Source organism: Sebastes umbrosus, chromosome 2, assembly GCF_015220745.1.
Source record: "Sebastes umbrosus isolate fSebUmb1 chromosome 2, fSebUmb1.pri, whole genome shotgun sequence".
Taxonomy (NCBI): domain Eukaryota; kingdom Metazoa; phylum Chordata; class Actinopteri; order Perciformes; family Sebastidae; genus Sebastes; species Sebastes umbrosus.
In genome coordinates this window covers 39396723-39416043 of record NC_051270.1, presented here as the reverse complement: position 1 = coordinate 39416043, position 19321 = coordinate 39396723, and the positions used below count along the sequence as shown (strand labels likewise).

The window sequence follows — 19321 nt, the reverse complement described above, 5'->3', positions numbered from 1 at the left end:
TTAGATTGGTTTCCCATAAGCCTCGCTTTCACTGTATAATTCTGTCTGATACTGGGAAAATGTAGGCTTGTTAGCTCGCTATTATGCTAGCTACACCAGCTAACGCTGACAGCAAGTAACAAACATCTATGATCCATTGTCTGTTTGATAATCTAAACAAAGAACATGTTTTCTTGCGGTGGCCTTCCTAAAAATTAGCAGTGATGAAAGTTACTATATTCTGTTCTGATCAAGGAGTTGATAACCAGACAGCGTTAGCTAGCATAGCTTGCTAGTTGAAAAGTTGTCTCAGCTACGTCCCCGGAGCTGTACTTTGGTGATGTTTAGCTACATAACGTTATATCTTGTGGAGACTCCATCCCTTATACTGTCGCCAAGATGAAAGTGGAACGTCACAGTTATCTGTACTTTCAATCTGGATGGGTCACTAGTCCTTTTGTTTGTGAGGTGAAGGACAAGAAATTAACATTGGTTACTGCGGTCGAGCTAGCTGTCACTCGCAAAATGATTTAAATGGTTGAATGGTTAAATGAACTGGTTTGACCATGGAGACGGGAGAGACGGCTAGCTCGGTCATAGTCGTTGGTTGCATGGGTGTTCAGTTGTAGTCAGTGTCAGTGTTGTCCGCTCTCGTCAGGGATGGCGGCACGTCTAATTTAATTGCATAAATCCACAATCCTCTGCTCTGGGTTTTGGTTCTGAGACGGTGCTGTAGAAACACAGTCCAGGCTCGTCTTCTCTTCGGTTTGTGCATCAAATTGAACAACAACTAACAGTGTTGTAAAAGCTGAGCTGTCGCTGGCGGACAGCGGATGGCAGCTTTGTTTTGCCCTCCAGGTGGGCGTTCCCATAGGGCCGTGAAGTCACGTGAAAACTATGAATAACTGGGATGTGCAGGTAGCCTACAAGTCATGCATGTGACTAAATATAAGATCTCGACCTGGGCGGACACATATCCCCTTTGTTTATCCAGGAATTCACAGAACCATAGTTACCTTCCTAACTTATGTTGGCCCAAATCAGAACACACAAATATGGGTTGTTTTTAAACGCAATGATAAACAAGATATTTAGTCGTATGTTGGAGGAGTTTTTGCGTTCAAGTGTTGCAAGTAATCCAACTGTGATTGTCTATAAGCAGAAAAAGACCGGAGCCCCGAGCCCTCTCTCCATGTATTCATTTGAATACATGACCAAGCCAGAGCTACTCTGCGCACGTCTGTGGTAATGAGCAAGAATTTTGCTCATTACCTCCAACCCAGACCGGTGCACATCTGCTGTATTACCATACAATGATGTCATTTTCACAAAATAAATACTAATAAAAGATTAAAAAACTAATTGGCATGGCATTCACTGTAATGGATTACTTATGACGAGCAGATCTCTACAGCCTGATTTTCACCCCAAGTATACCTGATTGATTCGTAGAGAATGGGCTGCAACCATTGACTCTACTGTATATAAGAAGTGGATGTAGTCACCATGATGTCACCCATTGGTTTGTGGACTTCGGTTTTGAAGCCTTGACTTTGGCCATCGCCATCTTGACAGTCCATCCCGAATGCCGAACAAGACATTTTTAGGCGACTAAAATGTTGCAATTAGCTTTCATGAACTGAGAACACACCGTGAAAGGGTTAAAGTTCTAAGAAGACAGCGCTGCGTTACCCAACATATCCGCATATAACGTTTCCTATGATATGTTATTTTTCATGCGTTCTCCTACACTGTAAACCCCAATCCATCCATGAAACAAAATGTTATTGTTAAGTCTACACAAATGTTCAGGGCGACCGGGTCGCCAGGCAATCACAGGCTAGCGACCGGGCCGCCAGGCCATCACAGGCTGGTGACCGGGTCGCCAGTGACATCAAAACTTTATGTTCACTTGACACAAACACTCATCCCTTGTGAGCTTAACATAATTTTTTAGCCAATATAGCCTAATTAGTTAGAGGTCAATTAACAACACATACATTGTGCACTTAGCATATAATTGGATAGTTGAATGAACTAAAAAAGATGTTGCAAATATGTAGTTATTTTCTTGTTCAATAACGTGAAAAATTTGTGTTCACTTTACATAACAAACACATAACAAGAGTTGCAGAGTTATGCTGGACACAATTTTTTTTGCTGTCTTAACATAAAACTACCACAATTATTTTGTGTTTTTACCAACTTATTATTTTCTATTAGTCAAAGCAACATTATATTTAAAGGCTGAGTACAACTCCATCTCTTTGTTTACGTAACTTAAAATCTTTGAGTAGAAATAAAAACATATATTTGTGTTATAATGTTTATGTCAATAAAACTTAAGTATTTAATGTTAAATGGCATATATTGTTAAGCTCAATGGGCAGCATAGAAATTGTGCACTATGTATACATTTTAGTAGTTGTTTTAACTTAAAAATTGGTGTAGCCCTTTGGGTGCCCCAGACGAAATTGAGATTTGGAAACCGCATCACACATCACAATGGCTTTAAGACAAAAATAAAGATTTTTTCTTTTTCATAAATAACTGCATTTATTATAATCTAAATAAACAATTGGTCCCTGGTATTGTTGGTTTAAAAGTGTCAAGTCAGTTCACTCTAACGATAGTTACAGGGGTAAAAAGTGTATTTCTTTCTTTCTTTATTTATTTGTTAATTTGTTACCTCAATTCAGAAAATGAGGAAGGGCATCTGACATTTTTTTCATTTAATTTTGTTTTCTAGAGGGTGCCGCTGAATTCCTAAACATTACTGATTCTTTCAACCTGGTGCGGCACATCTCTGGTTCAACTCATAACCGAGAACACGCCCTTGACCTCGTCTTTACTCTGGGCCTGAATATAAATTCCCTCTCATTGATAGACCTCGTCTCTGACCATAAAGGTATTGGACTCCTGTATCCAGGCATAAGCAGTCTGTCCATGACCTTTTATGGTATACTATACTATGACTTTTCATGACATTTGTTATGACATACTATGCTACTACATACTATGACTTTTTTTGAGTTTTTCATGACATAATACACTTTGACTTTTTTGTCATATTTTTTTTTTAACTCAAAATGCAGTTAAAAAAACAGTATGTTGATTCTCTGTGGTCTAAAGAAAAGAACAATTAATTGGGTTTCAATTTAATTAAAGTTTATTTTCATGGCTGAGTATTAAAAATCACATTCAATAATGGCTAATTGGAATATGAGCAGAACCTGCCCAGCCCAAGCTCTCTAAGAAGACGAGGAAAAACTCCTCCAAAATCCTGAGGCCAGATGGAAAATGGGAAGAAACCTCGGGAAAGGCAATTCAAAGAGAGATCCCCTCTCCTCGAACGGCTGGGGGTGTTACAGGATCTGCAAAAAAAGGGCAAACAATGAATAATAACCATCCATCATCTGTAACCGCTTATCCTATCACAGGGTCGCGGGGGGGCTGGAACCGATCCCAGCTGACATTGGGCAAAGGCCATCACAGGCTAGAGACCGGGTCGCCAGGCCATCACAGGCTGGCGACCGGGTCGCCAGGCCATCACAGGCTGGTGACCGGTCGCCAGGCCATCAGAGGCTGGCGGCCGGATCGCCAGGCCATCACAGGCTGGTGACCGGGTCGCCAGGCCATCAAAGGCTGGCGGCCGGGTTGCCAGGCCATCACAGGCTGGCGGCCGGGTCGCCATGCCATCACAGGCTGGTGACCGGTCGCCAGGCCATCAGAGGCTGGTGGCCGGGTCGCCATGCCATCACAGGCTGTTGACCGGGTCGCCATGCCATCACAGGCTGTTGACCGGGTTGCCAGGCCATCGTCGTTCAAACAGAACCACATGGGGCTGGCCCTGTAGCGCCAGCCTATCACAGGCTGGCCATTCCGGTTCCTCACGTTCTTCCTGTCAAAGAGAGCACAGCATTAGTACTTGGAAGACTTGAGTACTAGAGTATTGTATTGTGAGGACGTGTGTGTTTCTGGGTTGGTTTATCTGAGCCAATGGGTAATGTTTGAGCTGCTCCAGGGTCAGGTGCTGTTCGGGGTCTTCAAGAAATACTTGCAATCTGGAGAGAAAGAAGGAGAAGAAAGATGAAGGTGACGGCTACAGAGATCCATCAGAATGTGAACTAAAATGAACAGATTAGTTTCTGTTGACATGTTTGTGTATGTTTTTGTTACCTTTGGACATCCTCTAGTTGAACGTCACGCCGTTCTCGAGGAACGCGATGGTCTCAAAAAATGCGTCCCTGTGGAGCATTTGAAAAAGGACCACTCCCATCTGCCATGCTGTGATGGGGCCGGCCCTGTAGTGCCAGCCTATCACAGGCCGGTGACCTCGCCAGCCTATCACAGGCTGGCGACCGGGTCGCCAGGCCATCAGAGGCTGGCGGCCGGGTCGCCAGGCCATCACAGGCTGGTGACCGGTCACCAGGCCATCACAGGCTGGTGACTGGTCGCCAGGCCATCAGAGGCTGGAGGCCGGGTCGCCAGGCCATCACAGGCTGGTGACCAGGTCGCCAGGCCATCACAGGCTGGTGACTGGTCGCCAGGCCATCAGAGGCTGGCGGCCGGGTCGCCAGGCCATCAGAGGCTGGTGACCGGGTCGCCAGGCCATCACAGGCTGGTGACTGGTCGCCAGGCCATCAGAGGCTGGCGGCCGGGTCGCCAGGCCATCAGAGGCTGGTGACCGGGTCGCCAGGCCATCACAGGCTGGTGACTGGTCGCCAGGCCATCAGAGGCTGGAGGCCGGGTCGCCAGGCCATCACAGGCTGGTGACCGGGTCGCCAGACCATCACAGGCTGGTGACTGGTCGCCAGGCCATCAGAGGCTGGAGGCCGGGTCGCCAGGCCATCACAGGCCGGTGACCTCGCCAGCCTATCACAGGCCGGTGACCTCACCAGCCTATCACAGGCCGGTGACCTTGCCAGCCTATCACAGGCTGGCCACCCCGGTTCCTCACATTCTTCCTGTCAAAGATAGAGCAGCATTAGTACTTGGAAGACTTGAGTATCGTATGGCGAGGACGTGTGTATTCCGGGTTGGTTTATCTGAGCCATGGGTGATGCTTGAGCTGCTCCAGGGTCAGGCGCTGTTCGGGGTCTTCAGTCAGACACATTTGCAAGAAATCCTTGCAATCTGGAGAGAAAGAAGGAGAAGAAAGATGAAGGTGACGGCTACAGAGATCCATCAGTGAACTAAAATGAACAGATTAGTTTCTGTTGACATGTTTGTGTATGTTTTTGTTACCTTTGGACATCCTCTCGTTGAACGTCACGCCATTTTCAAGGAACGCGAGGGTCTCAAAAAATGCGTTCCTGTGGAGCGTATGAAACAGGACCACTCCAACCTGCCACGCTGTGGTGGGGCCGGCACTGTAGCGGTGAGTATTGTACCACTCCGGAGGGATGTAATTAAAGGTACCTAGAGTACACAGACATAATGATAAGACGTTGAGGAGGAGGAGGAGGAGGAGCTTTCTTTAAACGTAAAAGTCACGGATGGGTAAGTTAGTGAAGAGCAGGAGTAGAAGCTAGACATCTTACCGTAGTAGTCGCAGTAACTGGCTCCTCTCTTCACGAAACAGCTCAGTCCAAAGTCAATGAGGCGAACTCGCGGGACGTCCGAGCCGGTCTCGATCAAGATATTTTCCACCTTGATGTCCCGGTGAAAGATGCTCTTATCCTCAAGATCAATTAATGCATCAACCAGCTGTTTCAGGATGATCTGAGAAACAAAAAGAGAGAGATGAGGGATCGGAGTGGAGGGTGCTTTGACATTTCTTCATGGCTGTTACTCAGCGGGCTACCTCCGGGTCTGAGACGTGACGCCAACGTGGAAGTGTGATTACTTTGGTGAGTACAATGTACAATAATGACTAGAAATGATGGTCAAAATAATCCCCTCCTGTTCCTGTACAACGTTTAAAACACACACAAGATCCTCCAGCAGCTTACCTTGGCCTCTTCCTCTTTTAAGGAGCCTCCCTTTGACCAGATGTACGTGAACAAGTCCATGCAGGGGACTGGTCTCTCCAGCACCAGGATCAGCTCCTGTTCCAGATCGTACCAGTCCAGTAGGGACACAGGTGCCGAGGAGGCCGCTGAGCCACTTGTATCGGCCGCCAGTTTCAACAAGATGGCGACCTCCACAGAGAGCGTATTCCCATGCTCGTCCTGAAACATCACAACAAAGAGGAGGATGAGTGAGAGAAGCTCCACAGAGAAGCAGGATTCATCCAGAATACATCCAATAAGAGAGTGCCGTGTTGAATACAGCACATCTTAACTCACCACGTGTTTGATGCACTGATTGTCGCTCGGGATGTATTTGATGGCAACCTACGAGACACAAACTTTGTTAGCACTTCCTGTCCATACTGTGTGTGTGTGTGTGCATGTGTGTGCAAACGTGTGTGTGTAATACTTACAGGCAAATTATCTGCTTTGCGATATCCAGCAAACACAGATCCACACCCTCCTTCGCCGAGCTTCTCTTGCTGTTGATATTTGTCCTCGAATGCAGCTAAAAAGACAAACAAGGTTTAGTTTTAATAGAGTTGTGAGGAACACTGACTACATGTTACTGAAGCTCTGGGGTGGATTCATACACAGACTGGCCTAGGCTGCCATTTACAGGGGCCAGATTATTTAAATTATTTAAAAAATAAAAAAAACTTTTCCCTTATTGGCCCACAAGAAACATAAAAAAAATGAAGAGGGACACATGTACCCAATCAGCTGACCTTATGAGCCTGGTCCGATGATGTGACCAGGTTCATGAGGTCAATTTGGTTTTCAAATAATACGTCACTACTGGACAGAATAGTATGATCACGGAGCACAAAAACAAACAGCACAAGGTCTGAAAGAACACCGTGACCAGAATCTACTAAAGAAAACCCCTAAATGGGCGAGTTGTGTCGAGGTTTAGATTAAAGGCTGTCTCAATGAGGTTGTATACGCCAGTGTTCCCCGACTGTGTACGTGTGGGCCGTGTAATATTCCTAGCACGCTTTTATACATGACACTAAATGACTTTTTTCTGGTAACATTAAAGCATGATGAGTAAGGTTGGGGGGGACGAGGGGACGGGGGGGGTGAGGCCCATAAATACTTTAATCCACCACTGCTTAAGCTCTAATATGAATTTTACACTTAACATAAAGCCAAACCCGACATGTATCACTATCTACTGACCTCTTTGCACACGTACGGGCAAATTGTGTGCGGTGTACAGTTTGTCGTCCTCGGACTCTGTCAGGTCTGGGCTCCTCTTTTTCTTTCTCCTACCGCCTCTCTTACCGCCTCTCTTACCGCCTCTCTTGCTCTCATCCTCTGCAGATGAGATAAGGTTTTCTACAGATGGGAAAAAAAACAGAGGGACATCAGCTTGTTGACAGTCACAGGACCTAACGTGGACAATAAGTCCTCCAAACTAAATGACAACACAGACCGTCATTCGGTGACTTCCAATATGACACATTTGAGTCTTTTCTGCTCTGCTGCCTCTCAGTTAAAGGAATAGCTCGTCATTTCTTTTCCCACTTTGCTATTGTATATAGTATGATATTGTTATTCTATGTTCATATTTTATATTTTCTAAGCTAGTTGTAGTAGTCATATTTATAGTGTATTCTAACATATTCTATCTATCTATCTATCTATCTATCTATATATCAACTTCCACCTCTGTGTGAACCTGGTGTTCAGTAGATGATGATGGTATACACTCCCAACAGCAGTTTCACATGATCAGCTTACCTCTGTGAACGTCCACTGAAGAGGACGGTCCTGCTTCGTCTTCTCTGGCTGTCCTCTTCAATAGTCTCACACGGACGTCGTCCTGAGAGGTGTCTGGGTGTTCACCTTCAGAGACCTTTGTCCTGTGCTGCCAGACGGTCTTCGTGTAAGGACATGCCTTCCTTTTAGGCCTCCCAGTCGTCCTAGTCCTATCCATTGCAGGCGCTGAACTTGGTTCTGACTTGCTAGGGAGCTCTACGAATTAGAAAAACACAGTGGAACAAGAAATTGGCATTTTTTAAAATGCATTTCCTGGTATTAACTCTGAATTAGTGCTTACACTTAACATAAAGCCAAACCCGACATGTATCACTATCTACTGACCAAATCGCACGTGTGCGGGCACATTTTGTGGGGTGCTCAGTTTGTCATCTCTGGTCTCTGTCAGGTCCAGGTCTGGCTTCCTCTTCTCTTCACAGTCGGTAAGCATACTCTTACCGACTCTCTTGCTCTCATCCTCCACAGATGAGATGAGGTTCTCTACAGATGAGAAAAAAACAGAGGGACATCAGCTTGTTGACAATCACAAGACCTAACGTGGACAATAAGTCCTCCAAACTAAATGACAACACTGACCGTCATTCTGTGACTTCCAAAATGACAAATTTGAGTTGTTTCTGCTCTGCTTTCTCTTAGTTAAAGGTCCCATATCATGCTCATTTTCAGGTTCATACTTGTATTTTGTGTTTCTAATAGAACATGTCTACATGCTGTAATGTTCAAGAAACACATTATTTTCCTCGTACTGTCAGACTGAATATACCTGTAATTACTTTCTGTCTGAAACGCTCCGTTTTAGTACATTTCAATGGAATTGCAACGGAATTGCGTTGCTAGGCAACAGTTTCGGTCCATGTTTACTTCCTGTCAGCTGAAATAAACTGGGATACATTTATAATGTTTAAGTTTAAATCTTTGAAATGGTCTCAATATTGTAGATTTGTGACATCACAAATGGACAGAAATCCTGACGGCTTGTTTCAAACGCACAATTTCTGAATACGGGCTGTGTGTATTTCTCTTTATGTTGAGCGTTTTGATAGTTTAACAGTATTTATATAACACTTAAACCTGCTTTATAATGTAAAAGACCTGAAAATCTCACTTTTTACAATATGGGACCTTTAAAGGAATAGCTCATCATTTCTTTTCCCACTTTGCTTTTGTATATAGTATGATATTGTTATTCTATGTTCATATTTTATATTTTCTAAGCTAGTTGTAGTAGTCTGGCATATTTATAGTGTATTCTAACATATTCATTATATCTATCTATCTATCTATCTGTCCATCTATCTATCTATCTATCTGTCCATCTATCTATCTATCTATCTATCTATCTATCTATCTATCTATCTATCTATCTATCTGTATATCTATCTATCTGTCTATATATCTATCTATCTATCTGTCTGTCTGTCTGTCTGTCTGTCTGTCTGTCTGTCTATCTATCTATCTATCTGTCTATCTATCTATCTATATGTCTGTTCATCTATCTATCTATCTATCTATCTATCTATCTATCTGTATATCTATCTATCTATCTGTCCATCTATCTATCTATCTATCTATCTATCTATCTATCTATCTGTATATCTATCTATCTATCTATCTGTCCATCTATCTATCCATCTATCTGTATATCTATCTATCTATCTATCTATCTATCTGTATATCTATCTATCTATCTATCTATCTATCTATCTATCTATCTAGCTATCTGTCTGTCTATCTATATGTCTGTCCATCTATCTATCTATCTATCTATCTATCTATCTATCTATCTATCTATATGTCTGTCCATCTATCTATCTGTCTGTCTATCTATATGTCTGTCCACCTATCTATCTATCTATCTATCTATCTGTATATCTATCTATCTATCTATCTATCTATCTGTCCATCTATCTATCTATCTATCTATCTATCTATCTATATATCTGTATATCTATCTATCTATCTATCTATCTATCTACCTATCTATCTGTCCATCTATCTATCTATCTATCTGTATATCTATCTATCTATCTATCTGTATATCTATCTATCTATCTATCTATCTATCTGTATATCTATCTATCTATCTATCTATCTATTTATCTACCTATCTATCTGTCCATCTATCTATCTATCTATCTGTCCATCTATCTATCTATCTATCTATCTATTTATCTACCTATCTATCTGTCCATCTATCTATCTATCTATATATCAACTTCCACCTCTGTGTGAACCTGGTGTTCAGTAAATAATGATCCCAACAGCAGTTTCACATGATCAGCTTACCTCTGTGAACGTCCACTGAAGAGGACGGTCCTGCTTCATCTTCTCTGGCTGTCCTCTTCAATAGTCTCACAAGGACATCTTGCAGAGAGGTGTCTGGGTGTTCACCTTCAGAGACCTTTGTCCTGTGCTGCCAGTCAGTCTTTGTGTAAGGACAGGTCCTTCTTTTAAGCCTCCTAGTCGTCCTAGTCCTATCCATTGCAGGCGTTGAACTTGGTTCTGACGTGCTACGGAGCTCTACGAATTAGAAAAACACAGTGGAACAAATTGAAATTGTAATTTTTAAAAATGTATTTCAAGGTATTAACTATGAATTAGTGCTTACACTTAACATAAAGCCAAACTCGACATGTATCACTATCTACTGACCTCTTTGCACATGTACGGGCACATTTTGTGCGGTGTTCAGTTTGTCGTCCTTTGTCTCTGTCAGTCGTCTGTCGTCCTCTGCAGATGAGATGAGGTTTTCTACAGATGAGAACAAAAATAGAGGAACATCAGTTTGTTGACAGTCACAGGACCTAACGTGGACAATAAGTCCTCCAAACTAAATGACAACACAGACCGTCATTCTGTGACTTCCAATATGACAAATATGAGTCTTTTCTGCTCTGCTGCATCTCAGTTAAAGGTCCCATATAGTAAAAAAGTGAGATTTACATGTCTTTTATATTATAAAGCAGGTTTAAGTGCTATATAAATACTGTTAAACTATCAAAACGCTCAATATAAAGAGAAATACACTAAGCCCGTATTCAGAAATTGTACATTTGAAACAAGCCGTTAGGATTTCTGTCCATTTGTGATGTCACAAATATACAATATTTAGGCCATTACACGGTTTTAAACGTAAACATTCTAAATGTGTCCCAGTTAATTTACTGTTACAGTGTATGTGAATGACACCAGCTGACAGGAAGTACACATGGACCCAAGCTGTTGCCTAGCAATGCAATTCCGTTGAAATGTACTAAAACGGAGCGTTTCAGACAGAGGGTAAATACAGGCATATTCAGGTAGACAGTGTGAGAAAAATAAAGTTTTTTTTAAACATTACAGCATGTAAACATGTTCTAGTAGAAACACAAAATACAAGTATGAACCAGAAAATGAGCCGTTATGGGACCTTTAAAGGAATAGCTCATCATTTCTTTTTACACTTTGCTATTGTATATAGTATGATATTGTTATTTTATGTTCATATTTTATATTTTCTAAGCTAGTTGTAGTAGTCTGGCATATTTATAGTGTATTCTATCTATCTATCTATCTATCTATCTATCTATCTATCAACTTCCACCTCTGTGTGAACCTGGTGTTCAGTAGATGATGATGGTATACACTCCCAACAGCAGTTTCACATGATCAGCTTACCTCTGTGAACGTCCACTGAAGAGGACGGTCCTGCTTCGTCTTCTCTGGCTGTCCTCTTCAATAGTCTCACAAGGGCATCGTGCAGAGAGGTGTCTGGGTATTCATCTTCTGAGACCTTTGTCCTGTGCTGCCAGTCAGTCTTTGTGTAAGGACAGGTCCTCCTTTGAAGCCTCCTAGTCTTCCTAGTCCTATTCATTGCAGGCGCTGAACTCATTTCTGACGGAGCTCTACGAATTAGAAAAACACAGCGGAACAAATGGAAATTATATATTTTTAAATGTATTTCCAGGTATTAACTCTGAATTAGTGCTTACTCCTAAATAAGTCATATTAACGTGAGTGACTGGATTTTTCACTTACCTCAACTTGTTCCAAGAGCTGGAGAAGAGAGAGAGTTAGTGTCCTCTGCTGAGTCTGTCAATGATAAAGTTTCTAAGAAGTTTCTAACAGCACAACTCTCAGAGCAACGAGATGTGTCTGAGTGTGTCTAAATGTGTCACTGTGTCTGTGTCCTGAGCTTCTAAGGAGTGTTGGAATGTTGTCATTATGATGTCATAAGGGCATCAAAGCCAGGTTCTTTCCGGAATATGCAAATGAGTGTGTTTAGAATAAGTTGTGTATGTGTATATATTTGAATGTATATATTTAAATGTATATATTGAATATATATTGAATTCATTAACGGTCCCATATTGTAAAAAGTGAAATTTTCATGTCTTTTATATTATAAAAATTCTGTCCGTTTGTGATTTCACAAATATACAATATTTAGACCATTACACGGTTTTAAACGTACACATTCTAAATGTGTCCCAGTATATTTCCTGTTGCAATGTATGTTAATGACATCAGCTGACAGGAAGTAAACATGGACCCAAACTGTTGCCAGGCAACGCAATTCCGTTGAAATGTACTAAAACAGAGCATTTCAGACAGAGGCTAATACAGGTATATTCAAGCAGACAGTATGAGGAACATTACAGCATGTAAACATGTTCTAGTAGAAACACAAAATACAAGTATGAACCTGAAAATGAGCCGTTATGGGACCTTTAAGGACCTCAGGGTATAACATTCGCAGTGTAGCTGATGACGCGTTGATGACGCATGACCCCGCCTTTTTCCTCCTTCTGAGAGCAGAGAGATACGTGTGTGTGATATGTGGATGTGTGGCGAGACTCCGAGGTGCGGCGGGAGCTGCTGGCCGTCCGCGGTGAGAAAGAAAAAAGCAGTAGCTGACGGGATGAGAGACAACGTAGTGTAACGTTATACAGACATAACAAGGTACAGCCAGCTGTGATCAGGCACCTTGGCGGAGGTATGAGCTCTACGAGTGCATTCTAGTTTTCAAATGTAATGGGGAGTGTAGATACAATTCTTCCAAAATATTGACAGTTGCTATTTCTCTTAGAAATAACAGACTCTGTGTGATGTATCAAATCTCTTTACTTCATGCAGCACAGAGAGAAGAACCATATGGTTTTTCTCTGACTAGACCAGGGGTCAGCAACCTGCGGCTCTGGAGCCTCATGCGTCTCTTTAGCTCCTCTCCAGTGACTCCCTGTAGTTTTTAAAAATGGAAATAACTGTTTTTTTGTTTACATTTTCATTTTTATTTATCATTGTTGTAGGTCTATGGTACGACGGTACGATGGAGTATTAGGGCCACACTGAGGAAAAAAAATAAATCTGAGATTCTGGGAATAAAGTCATAATATTATCAAGTAGTACTTTTACGTGTTATTTTCTTTTTTCTCTCGTATATGTTATGACTTTATTCTTGTAATATTTACAACTTATTTCTCGTAAGGTTACAGGACGTAGGCAAATTGTTGGTACCCTTCCGTTAAAGAGAGAAAAACACCTACAATGGTCACCGAAATAACTTGAAACTGACAAAAGTAATATAAATAAAATTTACTGAAAATTAACTAATGAAACAATCAGGACATTGTTTTGAATGGGTGGTTCAACAGATCATTTTAAAAAACAAACTAATGAAACTGACCTGGACAAAAAATGATGGTACCCCTAGAAAAGATGTAAAATAATGTGACCATAGGGACATATTAAACTAAGGTGTGTCCTGTAAATAGCATCACAGGTATCTTCAAACTTGTAATCAGTCAGGTCTGGCCTATTTAAAGGGTGAGAAAGTAGTCACTGTGCTGTTTGGATATCATGGTGTGTACCACACTGAACATGGACCACAGAAAGCTAAGGAGAGAGTTGTCTCAGGAGATCAGAAAGAACATTATAGGAAAAGCATGTTAAAGAATAAAGGCTATAAAACCATCTCCAAGCAGCTTGATGTTCCTGTGACTACAGCTGCACATATTCAGAAGTTAAGGTCCATGGGACTGGTAGCCTACCTTCCCTGGACGTGGCCGCAAGAGAAAATTGTTGACATATTGAAGAGAACGGATAATACGAATGGTACCAAAGAGCCCAAACAACTTCCAAAGAGATTAGAGGTGAACTCCAAGGTCAAGGTACATCAGTGTCAGATCGCACCATCCGTCACTGTTTGAGCAAAGTGGACTTAATGAAGACAACCGAGTGAGGACACCAAATCATAAAAAAAAGCGAGACTGGAATTTACCAAAATGCATATTGACAAGCCACAAAGCTTCTGGGAGAATGTCCTTTGGACAGATGAGACAAAACTGGAGCTTTTTGGCAAGTCACATCAGCTCTATGTTCACAGACGCAAAAATGAAGCATCCAAAGAAAAGAACACTGTACCTAATGTGAAACATGGAGGAGGCTCGGTTATGTTATGGGGCTGCTTTGTTGCATCTGGCACAGGGTGTCTTGAATCTGTGCAGGGTGCAATGAAATCTCAAGACTATCAAGACATTCTGGAGCGAAATGTGCTGCCCAGTGTCAGAAAGCTTGGTCTCATTTGCAGGTCATGGGGTCCTCAAACAGGATAATGACCCAAAACACAGCTAAAAACACCCAAGAATGGCTAAGAACAAAACATTGGACTATCTGAAGTGGCCTTCTATGAGCCCTGATCTAAATCCTATTGAACATCTGTGGAAGGAGCTGAAACATGCTGTCTGGAGAAGGCACCCTTCAAACCTGAGACAGCTGGAGCAGTTTCCTCACGAGGAGTGGGCCAACATACCTGTCGACAGGTGCAGAAGTCTCATTGAGAGTTACAGAAATCACTTGAATTGTAGTGATTGCCTCAAAAGGTTGTGCAACAAAATATTAAGTTAAGGGTACCATCATTTTTGTCTAGGCCAGTTTCATTAGTTTGTTTTTTTAAATGATTCTGCTGAACCATAATTCAAAAACAATATCTGATTTTCATTAGTTTAATTTCAGTGAATTTTTCATTTATTATTACTTTTGTACAGTTTCAAGTTATTTCAGTGACCATTGTTGGTTTTTCTTTCTTTAACGGAAGGGGTACCAACGATTTTGCCTACGTCTGTATGTGTATGCTTGTGATGTGTGATCCCGTGACATCGCGGGGGGAGGAATCCAGCTGTTGTGGCAAGGGTAACTTTAACACTCCTTCAACCAGAGAGAGTAACCACGGAAATCTGTGAAATCAGCTGGTTGCAGTCCAGGTGAAGGCAGGTGTCGTGTCATGCTAACTGAACTGCTTGTTTCTCCCTGCAGACTGTGCTCTGGGGTTTGGATGACTTTGCTTTGTCGGAGGCAGCCTGCGCCTCTGGCTGTAACCCTCACTGCCACTTCTGCTGCTGCGTCAGAGCATCTCCTTCGACCACAGCATCCTACTCGACTTCTCATCTCCACGGAAAACCTGCTTTCTGGAGTACTTTGTGCGGTACCTCAAGTACCTCACAGCTGACTGGCGAGGCTTCACTGCAGCATGTGGAAGAATCGGCTCGCCAGACTGTCATCTTTCACTGCAGCAGTCACTTCCCGCCTCATGTGCTGGTGATATGATAAAGGTGACAAATAAAGGTGAGCCAGATCCAGTGAATACAGCTCCTTTGTCCAGCCCAAAGGTGTTACTTTCACCCAGTCAGTTTGGCTGCTGGGGTTTCACCTCGTAGAGTATGACATTTCTGACCAGTCTGATCCAGAGGACATGGATGTTTCTCAGGCCGAACCGGGCTGTCTGTACCACCAGTACCTATCAGGCAGAAACAATACGAGTCATCTGACTCTGAACTAACGCCACACCTGGAAAGAAGACCAGAAGGGCCATCACTCCGGTGTTACAGGAGTGAGCAAACATCATGTCCAAACATGTCAGGACAGGTGAACTGTGAGACATTAGTCAGAGCAGTCCTCCTTGCATGTCAGAGCTCAGACTGGTGGTGACGAGGCTGCAGACAAAGAAACTCTTCCCATACAACCCGTCTTCACTCTTAAAGCTCTTAGCACAAGTAGAGAACTGTTCTAGCAATCCACCTCTGGTACATTTCAATAAATGATAAAGATATATAATAGATGTTGTGTGAAGTGACTTAAAAGAAGAAGAAGAATAATGCACAAACATGAGCTATAGATTGCTGTAGAAACTGAGTCCTAAAACCTGGAATTGAGTTAGCATTTTAGCACTTCCAGTTCCCTCGTCTGGAAGTCAATGGGTTTTTGAATGGGTTTTTTAAAGGTCCCATATGTAAAACGTGAGATTTTCATGTCTTTTATATTATAAAACAGGTTTGAGTGATATATAAAATACTGTGAAAGTATCAAACCACTCAATCCATGGAGAAACACACAGCCTGTATTCAGAAACTGTGTTTGAAACAAGCTTTCAGGATTTCTGTCCATTTGTGATGTCACAAATCTACAATATTGAGACCATTTCAGTTTTAAACGTAAACATTCTAATGTGTCCCAGTTTATTTCCTGTTGCAGTGTATGTGAATGACATCAGCTGACAGGAAGTAAACATGGACCCAAGCTGTTTCCTAGCAACGCAATTCCGTTGCCATTCAATTGAAATGCGCTAAAACAAGCGTTTCAGACAGAGGGTAAAATACAGGTATATTCAGACAGACAGTATGAGGAAAATAATGTTTTTTGAACATTAAAGTATGTAAACATGTTCTAGTAGAAACCCAAAATACAAGTATGAACCTGAAAATGAGCACAATATGGGACCTTTAACACAAGCTGAAGAGATTTTAACGTTTTGTCCTACGACATAAAATACAGCAATAAATACCCCACTTGTGAATTTTGTAGCATTTTGTGTCTTCAAAAAGGCGGGTGGCTAAGTGAGACTACCAAGTGCCATCACGCCAAACACTAGTCTGCCTTTATTTTAGCGGTGGTGACGTGAAGTCATGCAACCGTGGTGTAGTTCGTTTAACATAATGTGAGCTTTTTACTTCTGTCGTTTGCATTTACGCCTCAAAAATCATAAGAGTGGTGTTCATTCGTGGAGATTATCTTGTGGTATCTTCTAGTATCATAAAGGTGTGTTTGCCACAGAGTTGATTTTCTGCAATAATCCAAAACCCAATGGAACAATCCCATTGGCTTTGTGTCGAGGGATCCATATGTCATCCCTGTAGCACACTGTAGTAATGTATGGTTGTTCAATTAACTGAACATTAATTGATAACTTTGATAATCACTTGGCCAAAAAATCTATTAATACGGAGCCTCAACTCCTTCTCACTGCTTTTAGCCTGACACTTCTTTATATTACGCCAACAATATGAGAAAACCGGTCGACAGCCACAACCGTAAAAGAAGACTTGACAATGATTGCCTTGACCCTTGAACAAGTACATTTTAAAGGTGGTTAAATCTATAGTAGGCAGAAAGGTTTTGCCATCATTGGGCAAAGATTCCATAATAACCTTTCAGCATATTGTATTCAGAAATATAATAATTGAGAAAACTAGACTTCTGCACCTCCTCATAGCTCTGTTTTCAGGCTTTAAAAAATCGATCATCATTTAAAAGAGAGAGCATTCCTATTGGATGTGCTCCGGCGGGTGGGCGGTGCTTGATATTTCCTCAACAGATCTCAACATGGCTGCCGGTTGACAACTCTGGCTGTATTCGAAACCTCATACTATACTAGTAGTACGTACTGATTTGGCCAAAATCTAGTATGTAGTATGTGAACAAAAGCAAAATCTCCAGTATGCCAAAAATACCTGGATGTCGTACTGATTCGGAAAAATCTCCAGTCTGCATCGGACCAGTCTACCTCGCCTATTGTATCCCACAATGCAAAGCGCCGGACCGCTACAAGCTACGGTTATAACAACAGCAGCCAAAAACGGCTTGTTTTTAACATTTTTTGTAGCTATTTCATCACTAAATTCACTTCTGAAGTCAACTGTGTAGATTTTGAATGTTGACAGTTTCATGATATTAGATGGCGAATTGAACATTTGTTCCACCGTTGTCGGACTTTAGAAGCTCCACAAAATGCCGTGACAGCCAGCTAGCGCCTGCCGGAGTCGCTGCCAGCCAGCCAGGTAGTCACGCTCACAGACCGCTATGAGCTGGAGCTCTCTAGAGACCGGTCTGTAGACGAGAGGCTTTTATTTCCTTGTTGACGGATAGTTTGTTTAAATATCACAACACAGATGTTCATTATAAATTAACAGGAACATGTTTTTATCTGACTTTTTGGAGTTGAAAAGCTCCACAATCGCCCGCAGGCGTAGCTTGCTGGAGAGGACGGGCCACAGAGCAGCAGAGTGGAGAGGGAAAGACGGGGGCAGAGAGATTCCTGCTGAGACAACATGACCCTTTTTAACATTCCTCTAATATCTGTAGGAGATCATTCCACTGTTTAGTTGCTGTAACTGAAAAAGCAGTTTGAGTAATGTAAATTTTGTGGATCAATATTTTATATTTCCCGTCTCCCCTCGTTGATGATCCTGTTTGTCTGACTTCATTATGAGCTGTTAGAATAAATAGTTTAAAACCTGCAGTATCTTATAAAGTAAACTAACAGAACATAAACAACTAAATCAAAGTTGTATTTTACGATAATATTGTAATGTTGGTACGAGTTCTTTTTTTGGTCCAGTGCTTTAAGAGCTGGTCTAGCATACTGCTAAATACATCACTTTAACCGTCACATACTGCATACTACTGAGGAACGCAGGATGCAGTATGTAGTATGTACTGTATACTGCGTTCGTCAGTAGTATGTAGTAGGCGGTTTTGAATACAGCCTTTCTCATTCTACAGCTAAACAGTACACTTCAAGATGTTTCTGAAAACATGTGAGGAGAGTAATAGGCATTACAGTAACAGCATATTGATTCATATTTGATCAGCGATGCCTAATTTGACCGTTTGATCGGAGTTCGCGAGTGATTGACAGCTGCTCAGAGACGGCAGATGGACAGCAGACCCCAGATCAGCTCTGACTGCTTGTTTTCCTCCGGTCTGTGTATCCTGCAGATGCCGTTAGGAGCACCGGAGGACACAGAGAGGCACCTGACTTTTTTCAGATTACCTGTCTCATGCACTACTGTCACGTTATAGCAACTGTTTTATAAAAACAACTTTTTTTTAATCATATTTGCTCCATTTCTACCCACTGCAGCTTTAAATACCGGATTGGGAGCATCTCTTGGCACTCAACATGGCGACGACGAGCCGCAGCTAACGGTGCTAACAACGCTAAACAGTGCGAAAAACAGAGAAAGTGTTGACAGAGATAACCGTGTTTACTTGAGGGGAAACCAGAGGCTGGGTGCTACACGTCCATGACAGCGCCGTCGGTCAGGACGGCGTTATCAGCTGTAACCGCCGCATGAGAGCAGTGGTAGAGCGGCTGCCGCTAGCTAGCCGATGGGGCACGCTCACATGCACTAACATGCACTAAAAGCACATGCGGCCGGCCCAGCTATGTCAACAAAGCGAGGAGAAGCTCAGATTACAACACACACGGGGAGAGAGACTTCATTCTC

At 42.3% G+C, this 19321-nt stretch overlaps 1 protein-coding gene and 2 long non-coding RNA genes across 12 annotated transcripts in view; 1 reads left to right on the top strand and 2 right to left on the bottom strand.

The window, feature by feature from the left end:
• The window catches only part of LOC119501836 (serine/threonine-protein kinase Chk2-like), an 80714-nt gene extending 68758 nt beyond the window's left edge, over window positions 1–11956 (bottom strand). For 5 of the 10 annotated variants that reach the window (XM_037792497.1, XM_037792513.1, XM_037792532.1 and 2 more), the window contains exons 1-5: window positions 11796–11956; window positions 11436–11662; window positions 10431–10529; window positions 10065–10298; window positions 8103–8258 (exon numbers count right to left, since the gene is read on the bottom strand). In XM_037792497.1, the coding sequence (XP_037648425.1) occupies window positions 8103–8258; window positions 10065–10298; window positions 10431–10529; window positions 11436–11649 (703 nt within the window). In that variant the 5' untranslated portion in view covers window positions 11650–11662; window positions 11796–11956. The remainder of the gene's footprint in view (window positions 1–8102; window positions 8259–10064; window positions 10299–10430; window positions 10530–11435; window positions 11663–11795) is intronic. The other 5 variants (XM_037792524.1, XM_037792577.1, XM_037792505.1 and 2 more) reach the window with 4 other exon arrangements.
• Window positions 1569–19321, top strand: part of LOC119501912 — a 21154-nt gene continuing 3401 nt past the window's right edge. The window contains exons 1-2 of the long non-coding RNA XR_005209948.1: window positions 1569–1666; window positions 12990–12998. This is a non-coding gene — a long non-coding RNA (uncharacterized LOC119501912). The remainder of the gene's footprint in view (window positions 1667–12989; window positions 12999–19321) is intronic.
• Window positions 3590–5363, bottom strand: LOC119501908. The gene is made up of 3 exons (XR_005209947.1): window positions 5227–5363; window positions 4846–5115; window positions 3590–3880 (listed from the first exon to the last, which is right to left on the bottom strand). It is a non-coding gene; the product is annotated as an uncharacterized LOC119501908 (long non-coding RNA).